We start from the raw sequence: 23,192 nt of genomic DNA, 5'->3' as shown, positions 1-23,192 counted from the left end.
CAGTGTGCACTCTGGGCAGTGCTGGCTCCTGTCCAGGGTTCACAAGGGCCTCCCTCATGGCACTACATCTCCTTGAGGTGGTAATTACAAAGAAGGAGCTGCACAATGGCAAGGGCATTCAGATGCCTGCCTGCCTGTCCTGTAGCCTGTGTTTTGGGGACAAGAGATGTTATCCACATGTGGTGCAAGAAACCCTTTTGGTCCATACATCTGCTGATGATGACTCAGGATGCTCAGAGAGCCTTGCAGATGGACTACCCCTCCATGCCTCCGGACTGTTACTACCTCGGCTACCTGGAGGAGATTGCTCTTTCCATGGTCACCATCGACACGTGCTATCAGGGCCTTGAAGGTATCATGAAGTTGGATGACCTTGGTTATGAAATCAGACGCATCAGCGATTCCCAACATTTGAACACATTGTTTCTCAGAGAGTGGCAGACACCAATGCAATGGGACCTACTTATAACCTGGGATATAAGGAGGATAGGGACCCCTGTTCCTCAAGCAAATGCCAGTGCAGTGCTCAGGATCTCTAGTAAGTTGTAGTCATTCCATCACGGAACTTTGCTCTCAGTTCCAAAACAATATATAGTGTGTTCAACCACGGGTCAAAATGTGCCCAATTCCTAATAAGGCTAGTTAGCTTAATTGACTCATTGTATCATGGGATTCATGTAAGTTACTATATTGGGTCATGATAATTTATAATGATGGCAATCCAGCTAACATAGGCAAATACGTGTTGCACCAGAGTCCTTTTTTTTTGATATTATGAGTCCAAGTGTTTTCGAATTCTTAAACCACATTCATCCTTAGTTGGGATTTGAGATGGATCCCATGAAGTTAATTTCAGTCCAGTTGTATGTACTATATGCCATCCACAAAGCCCCGTCATGATGGGTTATTTGGGCAGACATTATTTACACTTGTCTGTCATAGCAACACCTCAGATTGCAAGAAATATTGCTTTGTGGGTTGACACTGATGAATATGCTTGCCAGAAAAGGTCCAACTGCATCAGGACCCAATTCCCTTGTGTACCTGAAGCTTTTAGTAAGTGTTCCTTCATTCATATGCAGCACATAATGGGTGGCAGATTAGGCAAGTGCCTCTTCAACATCTAAATGGTGCACTGAAATAAAAGCCTGACCCACAATCATTTTGTAAACTACTTAGCTGACCCAGGCAAGCAATGTGACTGTAGCTCCTTAGAGTAGTGCTATAGCAATCTGTGCTGTATTAGTGATTGTATTTTAACCCCTGGGGGCAAATGTAATACAGGCAGATCCTGTACAAACTGCACCTATTTGGATGCTTGGACACTTTGCAGACAGATACAAAATATATGTGATCTTCAAGAGTCCTGCCATGGGTGTCCTTGGTGTACCCTGATGACTTCCATATGCAAGATGGAACCCCATGCACTGAAGAGGGCTGCTGCTATCATGGAAACTGCACTGACCACACTATTCACTGCCAAGAAATCTTTGGCAGAAATTCTGGGAAAGGTGAAGATGTATGCTATACCATAAATCATATAGGCATTAGACATGGATACCGCAGAAGACCCCGGGGAATTCAATGCTGAACGCTGTTCCCACACAGACATGCTGTGTGGAAGGCTGCAGTGTAGGATTGTCACACATCTCCCTCAGCTGCAAGAGCATGTTGGATTCCATCCATCTGAGATCTCAAGGTTCTGGTGTTTGCGGCTGAATTCATTTGTAGCACAGGAACAACCGAGATTGGTCATGTGAGAACTGGTACCCCCTATGCTCCTGGAAAGTTCTGTCAGGACACCTACTGCACTGGCAGTGTGGCTCAGCTGAATTATGACTGTATCCCGGAGGAATGCAGTCATAGAGGGATGTGCGACAATAACAAGAACTGCCATTGCCACATGGGCTGGGATCCTCCATGGTGCACTGGATGAGGCACTGGTGGGAGCACAGACAGTGGACGCCTCCAAGAAGAATGCAGCCAGTCAGGCAAAGTCATGAATCTCTGGTATATCTCAGAGTGGTTTTTGTTCCCATTTAAGCCTAATAGCTGCATTCCTTGTGGTGTCACCACAAATACCAGATTATCAACACCGAGAAAGTTAAGGGACTGATTGATGCTGACGACAATCCATAATTAGCCTCCTGACTACTGAACAACTATAGACAATACAACTGGCACATGTGTTAAAATACCATAATGAGGCTGCAGAGCTGGCATCCACGTTTCCGGGGGTCTGCAGGAGACACAGGGGTCCACAGGCACATCACGGCTCTGACACACGTCTCTCATGGCTCACTGACCAGAACGCTGAAATGAAACTTAAAACCTGCATGCTTGTGGCCTCTACATATATATCTAAGCTTCCAAGAGCCCAAACTGAGCCCGAGATTATGTACAGAGGACCTGAGTCAGCATCTGGGTGTTGAACTGAGGTATATGCTTCCAGAATTAAGAGAAGTTGACACAAGCTCTTTTAGGGACAAACTCATGAGTTTTCTCCAAAACTGTGCTCTTGCACACTGAACATTTTCTCATTCTCCAGGTAATCTCTCTTTCCCTGATCCAGCATGGGTTCAGGGTAATGGTGGGCTATGACCCACCACACTGCCTGTCTGTATCTGTGCGCTGTGAGGAAGGGAACTGGCATTAGGTTCCATCTAGCAAAAGCTGTGCCTCCCTGGAGACAAAATTTCCAGATGTGGGAGACTGAGACCATGAGGCTGAATGGAGCACCCAATGAAATGAATCAGAAAAGTAGGCACAAGTGCCTATGGATATCTCTGGCATTCCAAGGGAGCCAGGGAATGTAAATCCCGACTGTCTTTTTTGCCTACTTTTCAGTGAGTTTAACCATATATAAGGATCTGCCTAGGATTCCAACTTTGGTTTTCTGAGAGCCTTCTCGAATAACCACACAGAGGTGAGCCTGTGAAAATCTAGGGACTTCAGCCCGATCCACTCCTAAGTAATCTGGTACTTTCTACCCTGTTTTCTATGTCCTGATCACAGGGAATGTGGGAAGGAGGCCTGCCCTTCCCTGGGTCCTTGTGCCCCCTTGCTTCTGGGCCCTGTAAGTCATAAATCCTGTGCATCTATTTCCTTTGTTGGGGGTGCACTGAAACCTCACCTTGTGTCCCGAGGGCTCCATGCATCTCATGTACTCAAAGCAGGAGCTTGGATTATTAGAGAGCCACATGCCAACCCCCTGAGCAATTGGCTCTTGCCTCTTCCTTCAGCAGGATACAGTCCACATGTTCTTAATTCTGTACAACAGCTGGCGTCCCCAACCCTTTGTCCCCATTATGGGAAGGGGGCCTAGGTGGTGCCCTCCAACAATGTGTTAGCACTGAGAGTGACTCACTCGTTCCTCACCCCCACATCTCAGCTGCTCTAGGAAGGAGCTGGAGCTTGCTGGTGGTGTGTAGCTTTCTTTGGCTGATGCCAGGTGTCTCCAGAAACCCCCATCCTAAGTTATCAGTGCCATAAAATGTCAGAGTCCCTGCAGAGACCAACAATCAGGCACCATCCTGGGGTTCCAGAGGTGTGTATTTCCTACTCATCTCCAAGTGAGATATTGCCAGACACCGAACACCATCCCTAGATTAGTGTTGAAGAAGACACCAGCTGCTGGGTCCACTGTGTTGCAGCCAGTACCCTGGTGTTGTGCTTGCTTAGCCATGCCTACCTAGTGACAGAGGCAACTCGACCAGGAGCATTATGTCTCCCTGGGCGGAGGACACAAACGAGGCAACCTCTCCCTACTGGCTGTATTCCTCACTGCTGTTGACAATGGCTACCTATTTGACAGGTGTTGTGGGGGACACCTCAGTGTGGGAGGTCTCAGCACACGTGTCTGGGAAGAGCTAACTTCTATCCCAGGTCCTCCCTGTCAAGACCACTACACCTACATATCCACAGACCAGTGTGAAAGAGAGAAATGGTGACAGGCACTACACCATCATGAAAATGCAAGGTTTCCTGGAATCATTTGTCCAAAGGGAGGGAGACAAGGACATTGATTGGCTCTAGTGGGTCTTCATAATTGGCTCCAAGCTGTTGCTTTAAGCACTTGACATACTACAGCTGTCTGGATTGGTCCAAGTGCCCCAGGTTCATAAATCACTGAAAAGCTCAAGGTATCAACAGCCTGTTTACTCAGTGACAACCTATGGAGTTTCCAGTCTTTTCACTGTATCAAAAGACTATGACAATCACACCCAGGCACAGGTCAGGAGACACACACCAAGGAAAAATGGGAAGGCTCTGAAGAAGAGGTTTCCCAGGGCCCCAGAGCCCACAGAGGTAGGAAGAAAGAAGGTCTGATTCCCAGGACGTGGATTTTTGTGGCATGACAGCACAGGCCCACTGGGAGAGGACAAGCCCAGGTGACACAATCCAACTCTAAGATAGAATGGGGACAATTCAATGGGAATGGGTTGGGTTTCTTTGTTTTTGTTCTTTGGGTTTTTTGTTTTGTTTTGTTTTTTGCCTTATGTCATGTGCCCATGAGCCCTGGTCCATTTCCAACCTAGAGAAGAGGCACTTCACAACAGAATATATAGACAACAGAATCATGAAGGACCACTCTGATTTTAAGCCTGGTGCCAATACAATTCATGGAAATACCAGCTTTAGTGTAGCAGGCATTAGCATGCATGTCATAGTCAGATGTGAAAAGGAGAATTTTCAAGAAGTTCAAGACTTCTTTGCTGCAAATGCTGATGGGATCACCACCTCCATAGATAGGAGCCCACAGGAGTGTCCCAGCAGCATATGGAGCTTGGGGGCCTATTGTCTCCCCATTCAAGGGGTGGCACTTCAACTCAGCTCTCTTGCTATAGAGATGATGCCCACACTTCTCTTTATGCACAGCTCTGAGGAGAGGGTCCCAGTGACTTAATCTCATGACAGCCCAAACACAAGTCAGAAACTTTGATCAGACTCTTTGGGATCTTTGAGAGAATGCTGATCCTACCCTTTGGGTGCATGCCATCACTTCTCTGGACATGAAAGCCCTGGTAGTGGGAGCTGGGATCCCAGTGGGTGGGGAGATGCGAAGGCCCCTGCCTAAGGACCTGAAGGTTCATGGTGTATGTCCTTCCTCTGGGGACAACTGACTGTATACTTCTTTAGTTACTCTGTAGGACACAGACACAGACAACACTTTATTTCTCTCATTGACCCTGAAGTCAAGGTACAGTGCTTCCCAGGAACCCCTCCAAATATAAGTGTTGTGCCCTTTAGCTTATGAGGTATAAAGGGAGGGATAGTAGAAAGGTCTTAACATCCCTTTGATGTCACTATTGGAAGAATCTTTACTGAATCTCTTTTAGCAACAGTGACCCCTTTCATCCTGCATTGTCTTGTTAATGGTGTGGATGCCCTCACATGCCATCAAAGTCAGTGGAAACAAACCCAGTGCCTGGCTTTCCTGGGGGGAGCTACATATCAGGAGTCTGTAGGACTGCAAATTGCACCCCACCACACCCAATTAAGACAGTATATATACATCAATATTGTGTTCAATAGAGGACTAATTGCAGCCCATAATTCAAGATTTACTGAAGAAGGGGGGACATTAAACACACCGTTTCTCCTTTCAGTACAGTCATTTGACAGGCATTAAAGCCCCCTCCTAACAGGTGGTGCTTTACAGTTGACTACTGAAATATAAATTCCCAGCTGTCCATAAGATGGCTCACATTCCCAAGACTGTCTAGGCAGTTGAGGGTATCTCAAGGGCCATAGGGGAGACTCTGTCATGACTGAGCTAGGCAGTATGTCCTATTCAGCATTGATGACCAAGGAGTCACAGCCACAGTCTGCTCTCAACCTGTACATCTCTACCTTGCTGTCTTGAGACTTCCTAACAGTCCAAAAAATGCCAAGATGTTAGCCTAACCAGCTCATGTGGAGCCTGTCATGAGTTCCCCCTGGTCTGGGCAATTGAGGGCTACTTTCACTGGTCATTATCATGCATTCCTGAAATTTTGGGAGAAACTGCAGTTCTTCAGCAGCTATAAGGTGGGTTTTGTCTCTTGACTGAGCTACCCTAGACTTTTGGTCTACTTTCATATGACTTGTGCTGTTAGGCAGCCTTACCTGGAAGTGGCTGAGCTATGCCAGTCTGAGTGCCAATGAAACATTTTGTGATCTGGAAAGTGTTTGTGCCATGGGGGTTACGCTGGAGCATCTGGCACCAGGTTGCCTTGCTATGTCACCAAGAGAGAACACATCACCATGCTTGTCTTCCTGCAAAGGGAAATATTCTCTCCCAACACTTCACCTGAGCAAAGGACCATCCTGAAGCTTCCACCAAAGTTGTGGTCCCATTAATGCAGTGGAAGGAAAAGCAGAGTGGCATTGCAGTTCTGGTTGTGGATACAGCACCCTTCCATTTCCATACACATGGTGCATTCACCTGCTTGCATTGGCAGGAAATAACATTACTTCAGGGGCTTACTTGCTCTCCTGATGTCAAAACAATTGGCAGACTGGTTATTTACTGTAGACGGGACTTGGAAAACTGGTGTAGGGGTCCGTGTCTGACCTGCTGAGATAACCACACAGGTGAATGGGGCAGATGCAGTCTGAAGACAGTCGTAGAAGTTCAGAAGGAGAGCAGGAAATGTAGTCAGTCTTTTAATAGTGGGGGAAAGGGCAGGTTCCATTTTTAAAAGTTTGTTTTCCTGTCAGGAGAGAGCCAGAAAATGAAACTAGGTGGAAATGCAGTTTCTTGATCTGTGACCTACTATGTGATGCCATGTGCTTCTGGAGCCTGGGAATTGGCTCTGGGAATCCTTACCTATGGTCCTCACGGGGATGGCCACCCAGAGTCTTGATGGCATTTTCTGAAACTATTTTGTGCAGCTTGTGTGAATCCAGAGGCATCTTTCCCTAATTCTGATGGTGGTGTAGTCGGTTAGCAGTTCATCATAAGGTCCTTCCCAGGGAGGTGGCACTGGGTGCTCTCTGAAGACTTGAGGCACCTCCCATGTTCCATGGAAGGGGTGTCAAGGCTAGTCAGTGGCAGAGGGCATGTTCTTATTGTCTGTGGATAATATCCAAGTCAACCAGTTAGTTGTTGGACATGGCTATGCATGGCATCACCTTGGTCATATAAGTTATCATAAAATTCACTCAATCAGTAATGAAAGGGTTAAGGATTCCTTTCTAAAATATTATTGCAAAGGGGGTCAGTCCCTGCATGCTATTTGGAGAATTCCAAATCTCATAAGGGCCAGGAACAATGATTCTAGACTTTCCAAGCCAGTTTCCAGACTTTTGTGTCTAGTTTTTCATGTTCCATGTCTGTTCCCCTAATCCTCACAACCTCATCGTCCTCTTCTGTGATGATTGAGGGTGATGTGGGGTATGAAATTCTAATCATCACTCCCAAGTCTTGGCAAGTACATAGTTTGTCTACGTGCTGAAGTGAGTTCCTTGGTCTGCTAAATCCATAATGGAATGGGAAAGCCAGGGCCCATCTCAGGCATCACATTCTTTACCAGGGTCGTGGCATTGGCATGTCTAGTCAGACAGCATCAGTCCACCAAATATGCAGCCATTAACCAAAGACGAAGCCAGTTTGTCAAATCCATCTGGAGAGCCCCAGTGGGCAGGGAGAGGCTAGAGGGACTCCCTGGGGCCTGCAGATATTATACAGAACTTGGAGAGATTTACAAGTATTGCTGTGGGAAATAATTTAGTCAAGGTTTTGTGGATGCCTGGGATGAACCCGCTGTCTCTCAGTTTCTTAATTATCCCATCTGATGGGGTTGGTGCAAGACAAAAGGAGAGAAGAAAGGGGCCTCAGGAGGTCCACTCAACCCCGATGTACACCCCATCTGATCATTATCTGCCCACCTGTCTTTTTCACATTGTGAGGAACTTACATGATAAACAATGGTCCAAGTCATGGATAAAGGTAGGCTTCTAAAGTGGGGGAAAGGACAGGGGCCTGTGTTCTTGGCTGTGTATTTGACAACCTTGTGAGCTCTATCAATCGCTGGAGAGATAGTGACAGTCCCCTCGCAGTTTGGGCTGGAGAGTGACTGTTAGCAATTTTAGCAGAAAGATCAGTTGCGTGTATTAGGGCAGCAATTATAGGCCTGCTGGAAAAATATCCTCTGGTGCTCAAGAGCTGTGGGATTTGCAGAGGATGACAACAGCCTTGAAGACTCCAGGGTATGTCTGGAATGGCTGTGAATAGTGTCAGTCTTTCCCTTTGCAGATATGGAAGCTTGGGAAAACCTGGGAGCACAGTGGCTTAGACTGCTTTTACAGCAGGCAGAGAGGACGCCTGGAGTATTTCTAGTAGGGACACTGGCCTGAGTGGCTCCTATATTTCCCCCAAAACAGAAGCCATCACAAAATAGAAGTCAGGGTGGGGCACCTGGGTGGCTCAGTTGGTTAAGCTCTGCACTTCAGCTCAGGTCATAATCTCACAGTTTGTGAGTTCAAGCCCCACATCGGGCTCTGTACTGACAGCTCAGAGCCTGGAGCCTACTTCAGGTTCTATGTCTCCCCCTCTCTCTACCCTTCCCCTGCTCGTGCTCTGTGTCTCTCTGCCTCTCAATACGAAATAAATGTTAAAGAAAAAAATATATATATTTTTAAATACAACTCAGGTTGACCACCAGATGTCCCAGAAATCATTCCTGTAGCTGAGGGCAATCGTGTGGAATGAAGGAGGGTTAGGGTTAGGGTTAGGGTTAGGGTTAACCCTTTTAAATTTTTTAAATGTTTATTTAAATTTTGGAGAAAGAGGTGAGTGAGGGAGGAGTAGAGAGAGAGAGTGGGAGACAGAATCTCAAGCAGACTCCAGGCTCTGAGCTGACAGCACAGAGCCCAATGCAGGGTTCAAACTCACAAACAGCGAAATCATGACCTGAGCTGAAGTATGACGCCCACAGACTGAGCCACCCAGGTGCCCCAGGTCTCTCTTTTTAGGGAGGGGAGTGGGATATCCGGATTTAAAGGGTTAACATGACACAAGATTATGGAGGGTTTGGTCTGTGGCCTGCTGGTAGGTACGTGGTGGACCTGGGAATTACAAATTTGTCAGAGAGGAACACAGAGGTGAGTGGGGATCCTAATGTATCCAGACAGCAGCTGTGGGGGGTGCAAGCATGCAGTGGTGCCTGATGGCCCAAGGTCTAATTTTCATGGGAAGAAAGTTATAGGACGTATCCGAGAGGCACAGGTTGTCCCAGGATACCTGCAGCCACTGCATCTCCATGGTATGAGAGGTGAAACATGTTATTGATATTTAGACACCTGAGAGTTCGGGGTGTGCACAGAGCTAATATTAATGCTTTTAAGTAGGTTAATGCCTCTGAGAGCCACGAAAAGGAATCTGTGGCAGCATAAGGTAGGGGTGAGCAGCTCCTATAGACAGAGCAAATGCAGTGAAGTAGGGTCTTTAGGAAGCAATAGCCAGGTTTCCTTAGAAGTTTATGCAACTGCATATTTGTACTGGTGAGAGGGATGAGAAAAACTGACAAGACACTTTGTGGGGAGATTTGAAGCATGGTGACATATTCCTAGTTGGTAGTAGCTGTTTGCAACCGTGGACATTAAGAAGACAGGAGGGTGTATGGCCCTGTCCGGCTGGAGCTTTAGGAGGGTGGGGGCATCTTCAAGGGCTCCCTGCCTCTTTGGTAATGGAATGACAGACACTGACATACTGAACAAGAGTGCAGCCTTGGGTGCAGGTATAGAATGTAAGTCGGCTTCAAGAACTTGGAGAAATATTGAGCCCAGTTCATTGGCTTCCCCAAGCATACACGCAAAGAGAAAGTATAAGTCAGGGTGCAATGGCATTGTCAAGAAAGTTAAGCAGATGTTCATTCCAGGAATGCATCTTCATCACCAGGGATTGAGCCGTGAATGCCAGCTCAGTTAGGGACAAGGGTTGGGGGGGCAGAATTTGTGACAAAAGACTTTATGGCTCCTACACTGTACAAATCAGTAGCTTTGATTGCCATCTGAATCAAATTCTGTTCCTTATTTAGTCACAAGTTTGGGGTGTTACACGGTGAGGAGGTAAAGCAAGAACATCCTGTGGTAACAGAGTCTATCACAGGGTCAGGTCCTCCCTCTGCAGCAAGACAGGGAATCTGGTTACTGATGGGAGGTACCAGTCCCTTTCCCAGGCCCCTTAAACACAAGCTAAGCACTAGACACAATTCAATCTTGTGTGCGTATGAAGCCCAGACTCTAGTGGGCACATCTTTAAGACTCATCCTCTGAGGAGCACTTTGAATGGAGATGGGTCTCCACTAGGGAAAGGGGGAAGCTTGAGGTGTGGTCTGATGGCAGGGAAATGATAGCACCTTTATTGTCCCTCCTGCATTTTGGATACTAACTCATTTTCAGTATTTTTTATTGTAATGTCTACCCTCCCATAGACTGCCTTCTAGCTCTGCAAATATTTGCTTGCCTCTTTTCTAGTATGATGTAGTCCCCCTTGTATGCTTTTTTCTCTGTGATTTCTCTGTGATTTTCTCTGTGATTTCTCTGTGATCAATCATTCTCAAGTGAATGTCATGACATTTATCTTTTGTGTTTTGTTTTAAGGCATTTAGGTTCAAGTGTTCTTCTTAATCCTTCATCCATTTTGAGATTTTTTTTGTGTCGACGTATATGTATGAAACAAGATTATAGCGAAATGTTATTATTTTGCATGTATATATCAATACTATTTTTAAAAATTTTTACTTTGTTTTTGAGGGAGAGAGACACATCATGAGTAGGGAGGCACAGAGATAGAGGCAGAAACAGAATCCAAGCCCTGAGCTGTCAGCAGGAGCCTGATGTGAGGCTCAAACCCACAAACTGTGAGATCATGACCTGAGTGGAAGTGGGATGCTTAACTTAACGAGCCACACAGGTGCCCCTAGTCAACACCATGTTTAAGAGACACTATTTTACCCCCACTGTGCATTGTTGGAAATCTCGTGGAGGATTTGCTCACTGCATCTGCAAACTTCTACTTCTGGGCTCCGTGATGAGCTCCACTGGCCTAAATGTCTCATTTGATGCCAGCAGCACACTGTTGTGGTTAATGTACCTCTGCAATATCTTTAGAAAGAGAGAAGTGTGATGTCTCCAGGTTCTCTCGACGTCATGATTGTTTTGTTGCTTCCATGTGTTGTGTGGTTCCATATGAATTAGTATATTTTTCATATTCCTTAAAAAAAACTCATTGGCATTTTATTGACATGAAAAGATAAACATAAAAATAACATAAAAAGATAACGCTGACAGAAAATAGAGACTATCACAAATACAGAAAACAAATCAGTTACATAAAAAATTGTATTTGGAAAGTAAGTAAAATTTGAAACAAATAGGTAGCCTAGGGAAATAGGGAAGACTGAAACAAATGCAATCAGAATTGAAAGAGGAGACATAACTGAACTAAAGACATGAAAAGGATCATTAAAGAAAAACTTAGGTATTTATAGGCCAACAATTAGATCACCAAGAACAAATTACACATTTTATGCCATAATGTAGTCCACCAAGACTGTTTCATGGAAAAATACAAAATGAACAAAAGAAAAATTAATAAGATTTCTCTATCTAAAACCTCACCCTCCAAAAAATCTGCATAGGATTCCATGGCTTTATTAAAACTTCTACTAAGTATTTAAAGAGGAATTAATGCCAATATTTCTCAAACTATTACAAAACACTGATAAAAAACAGCACTCCCAAATGCATTTTGTGAGGACAGCATTGCTCTCACACCAAACCAAAGAAAGACACCACAAGAAGGGAAACTACAGGTCACTATCTCAAATGAACATACATGCAAAATTCCTTCACAAAATCTGAGCATACTGAATTCAACAGAACATTGAGAGGATCATACAACATAATCCAGTGTGATTAACTCCAGGGATGCAAGGATCCTTCAACATACAGAAGTGTATAAATGTGATGTCCTCCATTAACAGAGGGAAAGAATGAATCAAAGCCATCATTAATTGATTCAAAAAAATTAGACAAAATTCAACACAGGTTCATCATTTAAAAATAACCCAATTAAAAAGGAACTGAAGGAAATTACCTCCACATGATCATGGCCACTATGAAAAGCTCCCACCCGACAGCATATTGAACGGTAAAATGCTGAAGGTTTTCCTTTCAAATCAGGAGCCAAGCAATGATGGTCACTCCTAATATATATATTCCCCATGATTACGTGAAGAATGCATATGCCACCTCAAACTATGTCATCTTGTCACACTGCTTATTTGGATGAAAGTCACTTGAGAAATAGTCCAAATACACTCAGACTCTCCATTGTCCCTTGACAGCAGGATATAAATCTCCCTTCCATGTACCAAGAGGGAAGAACCATCGTTAGCACCAGAATAAGGAACACAGGGACAAGAAGGCTATGCAAACAAACCTACTTACTTGGTGACTAACATAATACCCCAAACTTAAGTCTTGCCAAATCCAATGTTTTGTTGTCTGAAAGTCACAAGCGCCACCTGCTTTGTCCTTTCTCTGGGTGTCATATCATTAGGAAGGCCATGCACTTACAAAATGATTTTTTTTTCTCTCCTGTAGATATGTCTTATGTCAATTGAATTTTTACACTGGCTAAATCCCAGAAGAAAAGAAGGGAAAAGCTTTCTTCTCCTACAACTGGAAGATGTAACCAGAAAAAAATAGGTAATAAAAAATAAAAGATATTTAAATCAGTAGGAAGGAAGAAAAATTACCTGTTTGCAGATGACATGATCTTAAACATAACAAAACCCTAGAGATACCACAAAAAATATTAGAAGTACTTTTAACAATGAGGGAAATTTCAGGATACAAAATGAACAACAACAACAAAAAAGCACCTGTGATTGTAGGCATCAGCATAGAAATATATGCAAAACAAATAACAAAATTATACAAGTGAAAATAACACAGAATAAAGTATTTGGGTTAAATTTCAAAAAATGTGTAAAACACTTGTAGAGTGAAAATGACCTTTGTTGATGAAAGACCTGGAAAAATGCACACACGTGTGCAAATGTAACTGTGCTCACCTATTAGAATTATTCATATTGTCACAGCACCATCCACACAAACTAATGTAGAAGTGCGTCCCTAACCCTGTCGTTCACTTTTAAAGTATCAAATCTAAGTCTGAGGTTTGAAATATAGGACACGTAAATGGGTCCTCTCTGTGCTGATAAAACCAGCCCACCCTGACACTGCAGCTAGGAGAGGAGCCCCAGACCTGGGAGTCCCAGGTGTTCCCTTTCGGTGATCAGCACAGAACACAGACACCTCACAAAGGAGTCTGTGCTTGGCTGGGTTTTCTTTGTTGCTCTTTTAAAAGGTAATTTATGGTGCATGGGAGACACTGAGTATGTGAGTGGATATGAGCGAGACAGTGGATGTGTGACAGTTTCCTGACGAAGATGTCTTGTGTCTGCAGGTGTCCAATGTGACGTGCAGCTGGTGGAGTCTGGGGGAGACCTGGTGAAGCCAGGGGGGTCCCTGAGACTCACCTGTGTAGCCTCTGGATTCACCATCAGTAGCTATGGAATGAGTTGGGTCCGCTAGGCTCCAGGGAAAGGGCTACAGTGGGTCTCACGGATTAATACTGCTGGAAGTGGCACATACTACACAGACTCCATGAAGGGCCGATTCACCATCTCCAGAGACAACTCCAAGAACACGCTGTATCTGCAGATGAACAACCTGAGGGCCGAGGACACGGCCACATATTACTGTGCAAGAGACATGGTGAGGGGACCTCACAGGGAGCCCAGACGAAAACCTCCCTGCAGGAGGGGATCAGCACCACCAGGGGGAGCACACTATGCACAATTTTGCTTTGTGTCCCCAGGCACAGGTGCAGATGGGGGTTACAGGCAGGTTTCCAGTCAGGGTCTGGGGCTTCCTCTCCACACAGCAGTTTCTCCAGGGAGCCTCTCTGGACACAGGATCTGTCTTTACCTATTAACTGTGTGAATTAGATAATTGTTGTCATAGGAAAACTACCCTAACATACACGAAAGACACAGTTGTTTGCATTGCTTACTTCTGTCACTCAACATGAGTGAACTGCAGATTTCCTGAGGCACAACAGCTGAAACTTTACAGGAGTCCCAGATGCACTCCCTGGGCATCCAGGACCACAGGATCCCACGGCTCCCCATTATCTGCACCCAACCCTTGTCCCAATTAAGCAACGTGACACTGGGGCGCCTGGGTGGCGCAGTCGGTTAAGCGTCCGACTTCAGCCAGGTCACGATCTCGCGGTCCGTGAGTTCGAGCCCCGCGTCGGGCTCTGGGCTGATGGCTCAGAGCCTGGAGCCTGTTTCCGATTCTGTGTCTCCCTCTGTCTATGACCCTCCCCCGTTCATGCTCTGTCTCTCTGTCCCAAAAATAAATAAAAGTTGAAAAAAAATTTTTTTTAAATAAATAAATAAACAACGTGACATTTCCTTCATGGCACTTTACTACTCAGGACTTTAAATGAGCTACACCTTTATTCAATTCCTCTAAACAAGAGATAAATCATCTCCATGTGTTAATCGGGATTCCCTTGAGCAACAGAACCCAAAGCACATTGGTTTCAATGAAAAAATATGTTGAGAAGTCCCATGATCTACTGTCACAAGTTGGGGACCCAGGAAAACCAGTGGTGTAATTCTCACCTGACTCTGAACTAGTGTCTAGTGTCAGAACATGCAGAGCCGATGATGTAACTCTAAGAACAAGGGCAGGAGGAGACCAATGTTCCAGTTCAAACACGCACATGGGAAGTAAAAATGAAGGAATTCTTCTTCCCTCTGCATCGGATTCTACTCAGAACTATAATGGAATGGGTGATGCCCAGGCAGAAAGAAACCATGGATGGAAATGCCCATCTCTTCTGGAAACTCATCACAGACATACACAGAAAGAGTCCTGAATCTGGGCACCCATGACACAGTCAAGATGACACATAAAGGTAATCATGACATGTCAACCTGCTGTAAATGTCGAGTTCAAAGACTGAAGATTTAGAAGTCCATGCCATCACTGGGGTGGAACCTGGTGGGCATAGCAGTGCTTCTGTAAAGAAGGAGCCCCGAGGCCAATAGGGAGTGCTGCGGTTTGAGAATACCCTGGGTCGTATCAGGTGAGACAGTTACCTTCTTTGAGTGCATTTGGGAGACAGGGAATTGCCTCTCGTGGGGCAGGAGGGCTGACAGGCACCATTGCACTGCCCTGGTCATTAGCATAGGAGCGTCTGCTGAAAGCAGCTAACTGAATGCTGCCTTCTTGTCCTTCCTCACCATGAACTCCAAATCCCTAGTGTTCATGCAACCGCCCTTCTGGGATAACCAGCTCCAACCACATCACAGCAAGACACTCTCCCAGAGGATCAGTGGGGTCCCTGTCACATTGAGTTCATACAATTTGGTGTATTAAAACCCAGCTAGAGCTCCTGAGATAAAACATAAGAGCCCTGAGCTGCCAGGTGGGCCAATGGCTTGGACACAGACAGGGTGAAGGCCAGGTTCTGAAGGAAGTCTGGGACCCATGAGTACAGATTGTTTTCTCTGTGTGAGGGTTTCCTGAACAGGCAGCTGGGAACTCCAACTGCAGGGACTAGTGGGGGAGCTGATGCCAATATTTCCTCCCACCAATAAGCATGGACATAATTCAGTGAGCAGCACAGCAACCCCCAGTAGGTGCTGAGCCACTCACACCAAGCTATATCCACCTTGCCTTCCTCAGGTGTTTCCTTACTAGGAAAAGAGTGCCGGGTACCGAGACCACCATTAACCCTCCACTATCCCCGTCCAAAGACCACCATATACCCAATAGGCACCAAGTCTACTGACCATATAGTGAGGCATAGCTTCACCTATAGGGGAGATAGGAATTAGCCTCTTTCAATAAGGAGACCAAACTCACCTAGTTAAAACTCACAATACTTTGGACAAAGTTGAAAAACTCTCCACTGGAGGCAAGGAGAACTCTGCAGAGGACTGACCTGAGGGACAGAGCAGCCAATATATGACAGCACAGTGCACACAGCACATGCAAGAAATGCTTCCAGAATGTCAGGTCCTCAACAGTATGTAAACATTTCTCAATAAAGACACTACTCTAGAAGCAGAAAACATAACAGGATTTTCCTAAAACACTTAAGAAAGCGGAGACATAGACATACACCATGATGGAGGAATTCATTCCAAAAGAAAAAACGATAAAAGGACATTGCCAGGGATATCATTAAAACACATATAAATAATTTCTTCAAATAGAATTTAAAACCTATCATAAGGAAACTGAACTTTTAAAAACTATCATAAGGATACTATCTGTGCTTGAGAAAGCCTAAACGACATGAGGATACCCTGACTGCAGATAAAAAAGACCTATAACCCAGTCAGGCTGAAATTTTAAAATCCTGTAACCGAGATGTGAAACTGATTGGATATAATGAACTCAAGGCAGAAAGAAGCAGATGAATGAGTAACATGGAAGATAAAATTATGTGAGAAATGAAGCAGGAAGGAAGAGGAAAATTAAAATATTCCCTCACATATGTATATTGGGAATTCAGCAACTCCATAAAGTGTAATAAAATTCTTTTCAAAGGAGTCCCAGAAGAAGAAGAGAGGAAAAATAAAGGGGATAAGTTTTATCTGAGTGCATTAGAGTGGAAAATTTCCACTAAATGGTTAAGGAAACAGACGTCCACATCTATGAGTCACAGAGAACTCCCATTAATATTTTTTTTAAAAAAGGAGGACAACTCTGAGACATAACATAGTAAAATTCACAAAATACACAGATTAAAAAAAAACCCTATAAGCACGAAGACAGAAGAGTTTGCTAACAAATACGGGAACATAAAAAAAGATTATGGCAGAAGTGTCCACAGAAACCTGCAGGCAAGAAGGGAGTGGCATAATATCCTCAAACGCTCAACTGAAAATTAGGCAGTCAATGGGGGAGGAGACAAGATGGCAGAGCAACGTGGAAGATTTTTGTGCATCTTGCATCCATGAAATCCAGCCAGACCAACACTAAACCATCCTACACACCTAGAAAACTGATTGAGGATTAACAAAACAATCTGCACAACCTGAACCACAGAATTGAACAAGTACATGGCACAGAGAGGTGACCTTGGGAGTGAGAAGCTGTGGGAAGGGAGGTGCTTTTGCGGGTGGAGAGAGGACGGAGACTGGGGAGTGGGGGAGAATACGGGAAAAGCACCCCTCCCCAAAAGCAGGTGGAGAGAAAGTGGAAAAATTGGAAACAGCCACAGGGACTAAACTAAAAAGGGAGAAAGGAGAAAGGACAGTGTGTAAATTCCATTAAGACTGTAAACAAGGGGAGCACAAAGGCTGCAACTTTGTAGCTCAATACCTGGAGGTGCTCTGGTGGGAAGGGAGAATCCCAGGAACAGAGTGGGGTCCGGGATGTTCTCAGGCCTCACAGGGAGAGGCAGTTCCACTGCTGGAAGGATATTTGGTGGAGACTGCCAAAGCCACCTGGCCTCAGCAGACCCCAGAAAACAGCCACATTCACTGGTGCTGGAACAAGGTCTTTTAGGTTGAAGCCTGGTGCCAGGTGTGTATTGTGATTTTCCATAATCCACAAAACACTGCAGCTACACACTACCGAAAACGTTTTCTGGGGTGGGCTGGCACCTGGCCACAGTCTCGAGGCACCGGCAACAACAGGGTCAGGCAAGCGTTCCTGGGTGCAGCTGGTATTAGGCCATTGCTCATTCGGCCATTGCTCGGTGAGACCGTCCCCACAGAGGGCAGAACAGGTCAAAGCTGCAGTCCTTTGGACTAAGGGGCCAGGGAAAACAGCCGCGTCTGAGACAAAACCTGGAAGAGAGGTGTGGCCTGGGGCCTGGTCACGGACATTGACAGAGCAGGGAGTAGAGGAGAGCTGAAGACAGAGGACGGGTGCTCAATTGCTGATCCGGGAGAACACACTGGGTAGCTGGGTGGCGCCATTTTCACCTCTCCCGTGCATGCGCATATGCACCTACAAGCACTGTAACAATACACCCCAGGAGGCGAGAAGCGCCATCTAGTGGAGAGCGGAGCCATTACACTGGGCCCCGCCCAACTGGGCCAACTGGGCTCTTCAGGAAAACAAGTCTCACTTCCAGCTTAGTTTATGGACTATAAAGAGCTACACAGACTGACATCTATGGGATAACAAAGTAATTTCAGTCCTACATCAATCTGTTAGCAGGTTCATCTAGTCAATTTTCTTTCTTTTTTTCTTCTTTTTCTCTTTTACACTTCTTTTCTTTTTCTTGAATGCAGAAAGAGAAAAAATTCATTTTTATTACCAATATTAAAAATATTTTTAAACGTTAAAAAAAAGGGGGGGCACCTGGGTGGCTCAGTTGGTTAAGCGGCAGACATCAGCTCAGGTCATGATTTCGCAGTCCGTGAGTTCGAGCCCCAAGTCGGGCTCTGTGCTGACAGCTCGGGGGCTGGAGCCTATTTCGGATTCTGTGTCTCCCTTTCTCTGACCCTCCCCTGTTCATGCTCTGTCTCTCTCTGTCTCAAAAATAAATAAACGTTTAAAAAATATATTTTTCTTTATTTTTATTACTATATTTTTTACATTTGTGTCTTTTTTTTCAAATTCTATTTTATTTCCAGCATTTTCTTTTAGTCTACTTCAGTATATTCCCCTTTTCAAATTTCCAAACAGTTTCCTTTTTATTTTTTCTTTCTTTTTATTTTTTTCTCTTCTTCATTTCTGTTGTTTTTCCTGATTTCAGAAAGAGAAAAACTTCACTTTCCTTCAATTCCTATTAAAATTATTTTTATTTAATATTTTTACTATATTGTTTGCTCTTACGTAAATTTTTTTAAGTTCTATTTTACTTCCATCATATTTCATTTAAGTCTACTACAGTGTATTCACTTTTTGAAGTATTAAATGATTTCCTTTTCTTCCTTTTTTTGTCTTTTTTCTCTTTTTCGTTTCCTTTCTTCTTGAATACAGAAAAAGGAAAAATCACATTTATTTTTAATTTTTATTACAAATATTTTTCTTTACATTTTTATATTATATTCTTTAATTTTGTGTGTATATTTCTTAAAACTCTTTTATTCCCATCATTTAATTTTAGTCAAATTCAGTGTATTATTTTTTCAAATTATCAAATTATTTCCTTTTTTTCTCCTCCCCTTATTTTTCTCCCACCCCCCTTTTTTTTTAATCTGTCCAACCACTTTCAATACCTAAACCAAAACACACCTAGGATCTAGCATTATCTACTCAATTCATGTGTGTGTATGTGTGTGTGTGTGTGTGTGTGTGTGTGTGTGTGTAATTTTTTATTTTAATATTTTTGTAATTTTATCTTTTCATTTCAATTTTGCGACCTCATTAATTCCTTTTCTCCCTTCAAAATGACAAATTGAAGGAATTCACCCCAAAGGAAAGAGCACGAAGAAACAACAGCCTGGGATTTAACTAACACAGGTACAAGCTAGATGTGTGAACTAGAATTTAGAATCACAAAGATAAGAATACTAGCTGTAGTCAAAAATAGATTAGAATCGCTTTCTGCAGAAATAAAAGAAGTAAAAAATAGCTAGAATGAAATTAAAAATGCTATAACTGACCTGCAATCACGGATGGATGCAGCAGTGGCAAGGATGGATGAGGCAGAACAGAGAATCAGCGATATAGATGACAAACTTATAGAGAATAATGAAGCATAAAAGAAGAGGGAGATTAAGGCAAACGAGCATGATTTAAGAATTAGAGAAATCCGTGACTCCTTAAAAAGGAAAAACATGAGAATCATAGGGGTCCAAGAAGTGGAAGAGAGAAATAGGTGTAGAAGGATTACGTGAGCAAATCATAGTGGAAAAATTTCCTAACCTGGGCAAAGACACAGACATCAAAATCCAGGAAGCACAGAGGACCCCCATTAGATTCAACAAAAACTAAACATCAACAAAGCACATCATAGTCAAATTCACAAAGTACTTGGACAAAGAGAGAATCATAAAACCAGCAAGGGAAACAAAGACCCTAAGCTACAAGAGAAAACAGATCAGATTTGCAGCAGACCTAGCCACAGAAACTTGGCAGGCCAGAAAGGAGTCGCGGGATATATTCAGTGTCCTGAATTAGAAAACTATGCAGCCAAGAATTCTTTATCCAGCAAGGCTGTCACTCAAAATAGAAAGGGAGATAAAAAAAAGTTTCCCAGACAAACAAAAATAAAAGGAGTTTGTGACCACAAAACCAGCCCTGCAAGAAATTTTAAGGGGGACTAGCTGAGGGGAGAAAAGATTAAAATATAAGTAAGTAAGTAAATAAATAAATAAATAAATACCAAAAGCAACAAAGATTAGAAAGACCAGATAACACCACCAGAACTCCAACTTTACAAGCATCATATTGGCAATAAATTCATATCTTTCAGTACCACCTTAACGTCAATGTACACAATGCCCTCATCAAAAGACACAGGGTAACAGAATGGAGAAGAAAACAAGATCCATCTATATGCTTTTTGCAAGAGACTCACTTTATACCTGAAGACACCTCCAGATTGAAAATAAGGAAATGGAGAACCATCTATCATGCTAATGGTCAACAAAAGAAAGCCGAAGTAGCCATACTGATATCAGACAATCTAGACTTTAAGATAAAGACTGTATCAAGACATGCAGAAGGGCATTATATCATTCATAATCAAAGGGTCTATCCACCAAGAAGACCTAACAATTGTAAACATTTATGCGCCAAATGTGAGAGCACCCAAATATATAAATCAATTAATTACAAACATAAAGAAACTCATCGAAGAGAATTCCATACCAGTAGGAGACTTCAACACCCCACTCACAGCAATGGATAGATCATCTAATCAAAATTCAACAAGAAACAATGGCTGTGAGTTCCACACTGGACCAGAAGGACTTAACAGATATATTCAGAACATTTCATCCTAAAGCAACAGAATATGCATTCTTCTCCAGTGCACATGGAAAATTGTCTAGAATAGACCATATACTGGGACACAAATCAGGCCTAAGTAACTACAAAAAGATCGAGATCATACCATGTATATTTTTAACCACAATGCCATGAACTCGAAATCAACCACAACAAAAAAATTTGGAAAGGTAACAAAGACTTGGAGACTGAAGAACATCCTGCTAAAGAATGAATGGGCTAACCAAGCAGTTAAAGAGGAAATTGAAAAGTATATGGAAGTCAATGAAAATGATAACACCACAACGCAAACCTCTAGGATGCAGCAAAGGCGGTCATAAGAGGAAAGTATATAGCAATACAGGCCTTCCAAAGAAGGAAGAAAGATCTAAGATACACAACCTTACATTACGCCTAAAGAGCTGGAGAAAGAACAGCAAATAAAACACAAAACCAGCAGAAGACAGGGAATAATACAGATTAGAGCAGAAATTAATGCTATCAAAACCAAAGAAAAAAACAGTAGAACAGATCAATGAAACTAAAAGCTGGTTCTTTGAAAGGATTAACAATATTGATAAACCACTATCCAGATTGATCAAAAAGAAAAAGGAACCAAATAAATAAAATCAAGAATGACAGAGGAGACATCACAACCAACACAACAGAAATAAAAACAGTAAGAAGAGATATTATGAACAATTATATGCCAATAAAATGGGCAATCTGGAAGAAAGGGACAAATTCCTAGAAACATATACACTACCAAAACTGAAACAGGAAGAAATAGAAAATTTGAACAGACATATAACCAGTAAGGAAATCGAATTAGTAACCAAAAATCTGCCAAAAGACAACAGTCCAGGACCAGATGGCTTTCCAGGGGAATTCTACCAAACATTTAAGGAAGAGTTAACACCTATTCTCTTGAAACTGTTCCAAAAAAGTAGAAATGGAAGGAAAACTTCCAAACTCTTTCTATGAAGCCAACATTACCTTGATTCCAAAAGCAGACAGAGACCACAATAAAAGGAGAACTACAGACCAATTTCCCTGATGAACATGGATGCAAAAACCCTCAACAATATATTAGCCAACCTGAAACAATAATACATTAAAAAAATTATTCACCACGACCAGTTGGGATTTATACCTGGGATGCAGGGCTGACTCAATATCTGCAAAACAATTAACGTGATTCATCACATCGATAAAAGAAAGGACAGGAACCATATGATCCTGTCCATAGATGCAGAGAAACCACTTGACAAAATACAACATCCTTTCTTGATAAAAACCTTCAAGAAAGTAGTGATAGAAGGAGCATACTTCAAGATCATAAAAGCCATATATGAACAACCCAATGCTAACATCATCCTCAATGGGGAAAAACTGAGAGCTTTCTCCCTAAGGTCAGGAACAAGACAGGAATGTCCACTCTTGCCACTGTTAGTCAACAGAGTATTGGAAGTCTTAGCCTCTGCAATCAGACAACACAAAGAAATAAAAGGCATCCAAATCAGCCAGGAGGCGGTTGAACTTTCACTCTCCACAGATGACATGATACTCTATATGGAAAACCCAAAATACTCCCCCACAAAACTGCTAGAATTGATTCATGAATTCAGCAAAGTGGCAGGATATAAAATCAATGCAGAGAAATCAGTTGCATTCCTATACACCAACAATGAAGTGACAGAAAGAGAAATCAAGGAATCTATCCCATTTACAGTAGCACCAGAAACCACAAAATACCTAGGAATAAATCTAACCAAAGAGGTGACAAATCTTTACACTGAAAACTATAGAAAGCTTATGAAAGAAATTGAAGAAGACAAAATATGGGAAAATATTCCATGCTCCTGGATAGGAAAAACAAATATTGTTAAAATCCCAATAGTACCCAAAGCAATCTACATATTCAATGCAATCCCTATCAAAGTGACACCAGCATTCTTCACAGAGCTAGACAAATAATCCTAAAATTTGTATGGAACAGAAAAGAACCAGAATAGCTAAGGTGATCTTGAAAAACAAAACCAAAGCAGGAGGCATCACAATCTGAGACTTCAAGCTATACTACAAATTTGTAATCATCAAGACAGTATGGTACCGACACAAGAACAGATACTCATGGGCTTCGGAGTGGATCAGTCAGTTATGCGTCCAACTTTGACTCAGGTCACGATCTGGCGGTTTGTGAATTAGAGTCCCACATC

The 23,192-nt window shown here is 43.1% G+C and overlaps 1 protein-coding gene across 1 annotated transcript; it reads left to right on the top strand.

Annotated features, from left to right (window-relative positions):
• Window positions 1–219: 219 nt before the first annotated feature.
• On the top strand, window positions 220–22,992 carry LOC125168156 (uncharacterized). The gene is given in 8 exon segments (XM_047863069.1): window positions 220–352; window positions 1,737–1,923; window positions 3,016–3,076; window positions 13,246–13,363; window positions 13,463–13,777; window positions 14,326–14,332; window positions 21,740–21,744; window positions 22,973–22,992. Coding segments are annotated over 8 exon segments (846 nt in total).
• Window positions 22,993–23,192: the final 200 nt, after the last annotated feature.

This window comes from Prionailurus viverrinus, chromosome B3 (assembly GCF_022837055.1).
Source record: "Prionailurus viverrinus isolate Anna chromosome B3, UM_Priviv_1.0, whole genome shotgun sequence".
Classification (NCBI taxonomy): domain Eukaryota; kingdom Metazoa; phylum Chordata; class Mammalia; order Carnivora; family Felidae; genus Prionailurus; species Prionailurus viverrinus.
This window is presented reverse-complemented; position numbering and strand designations above follow the sequence as displayed.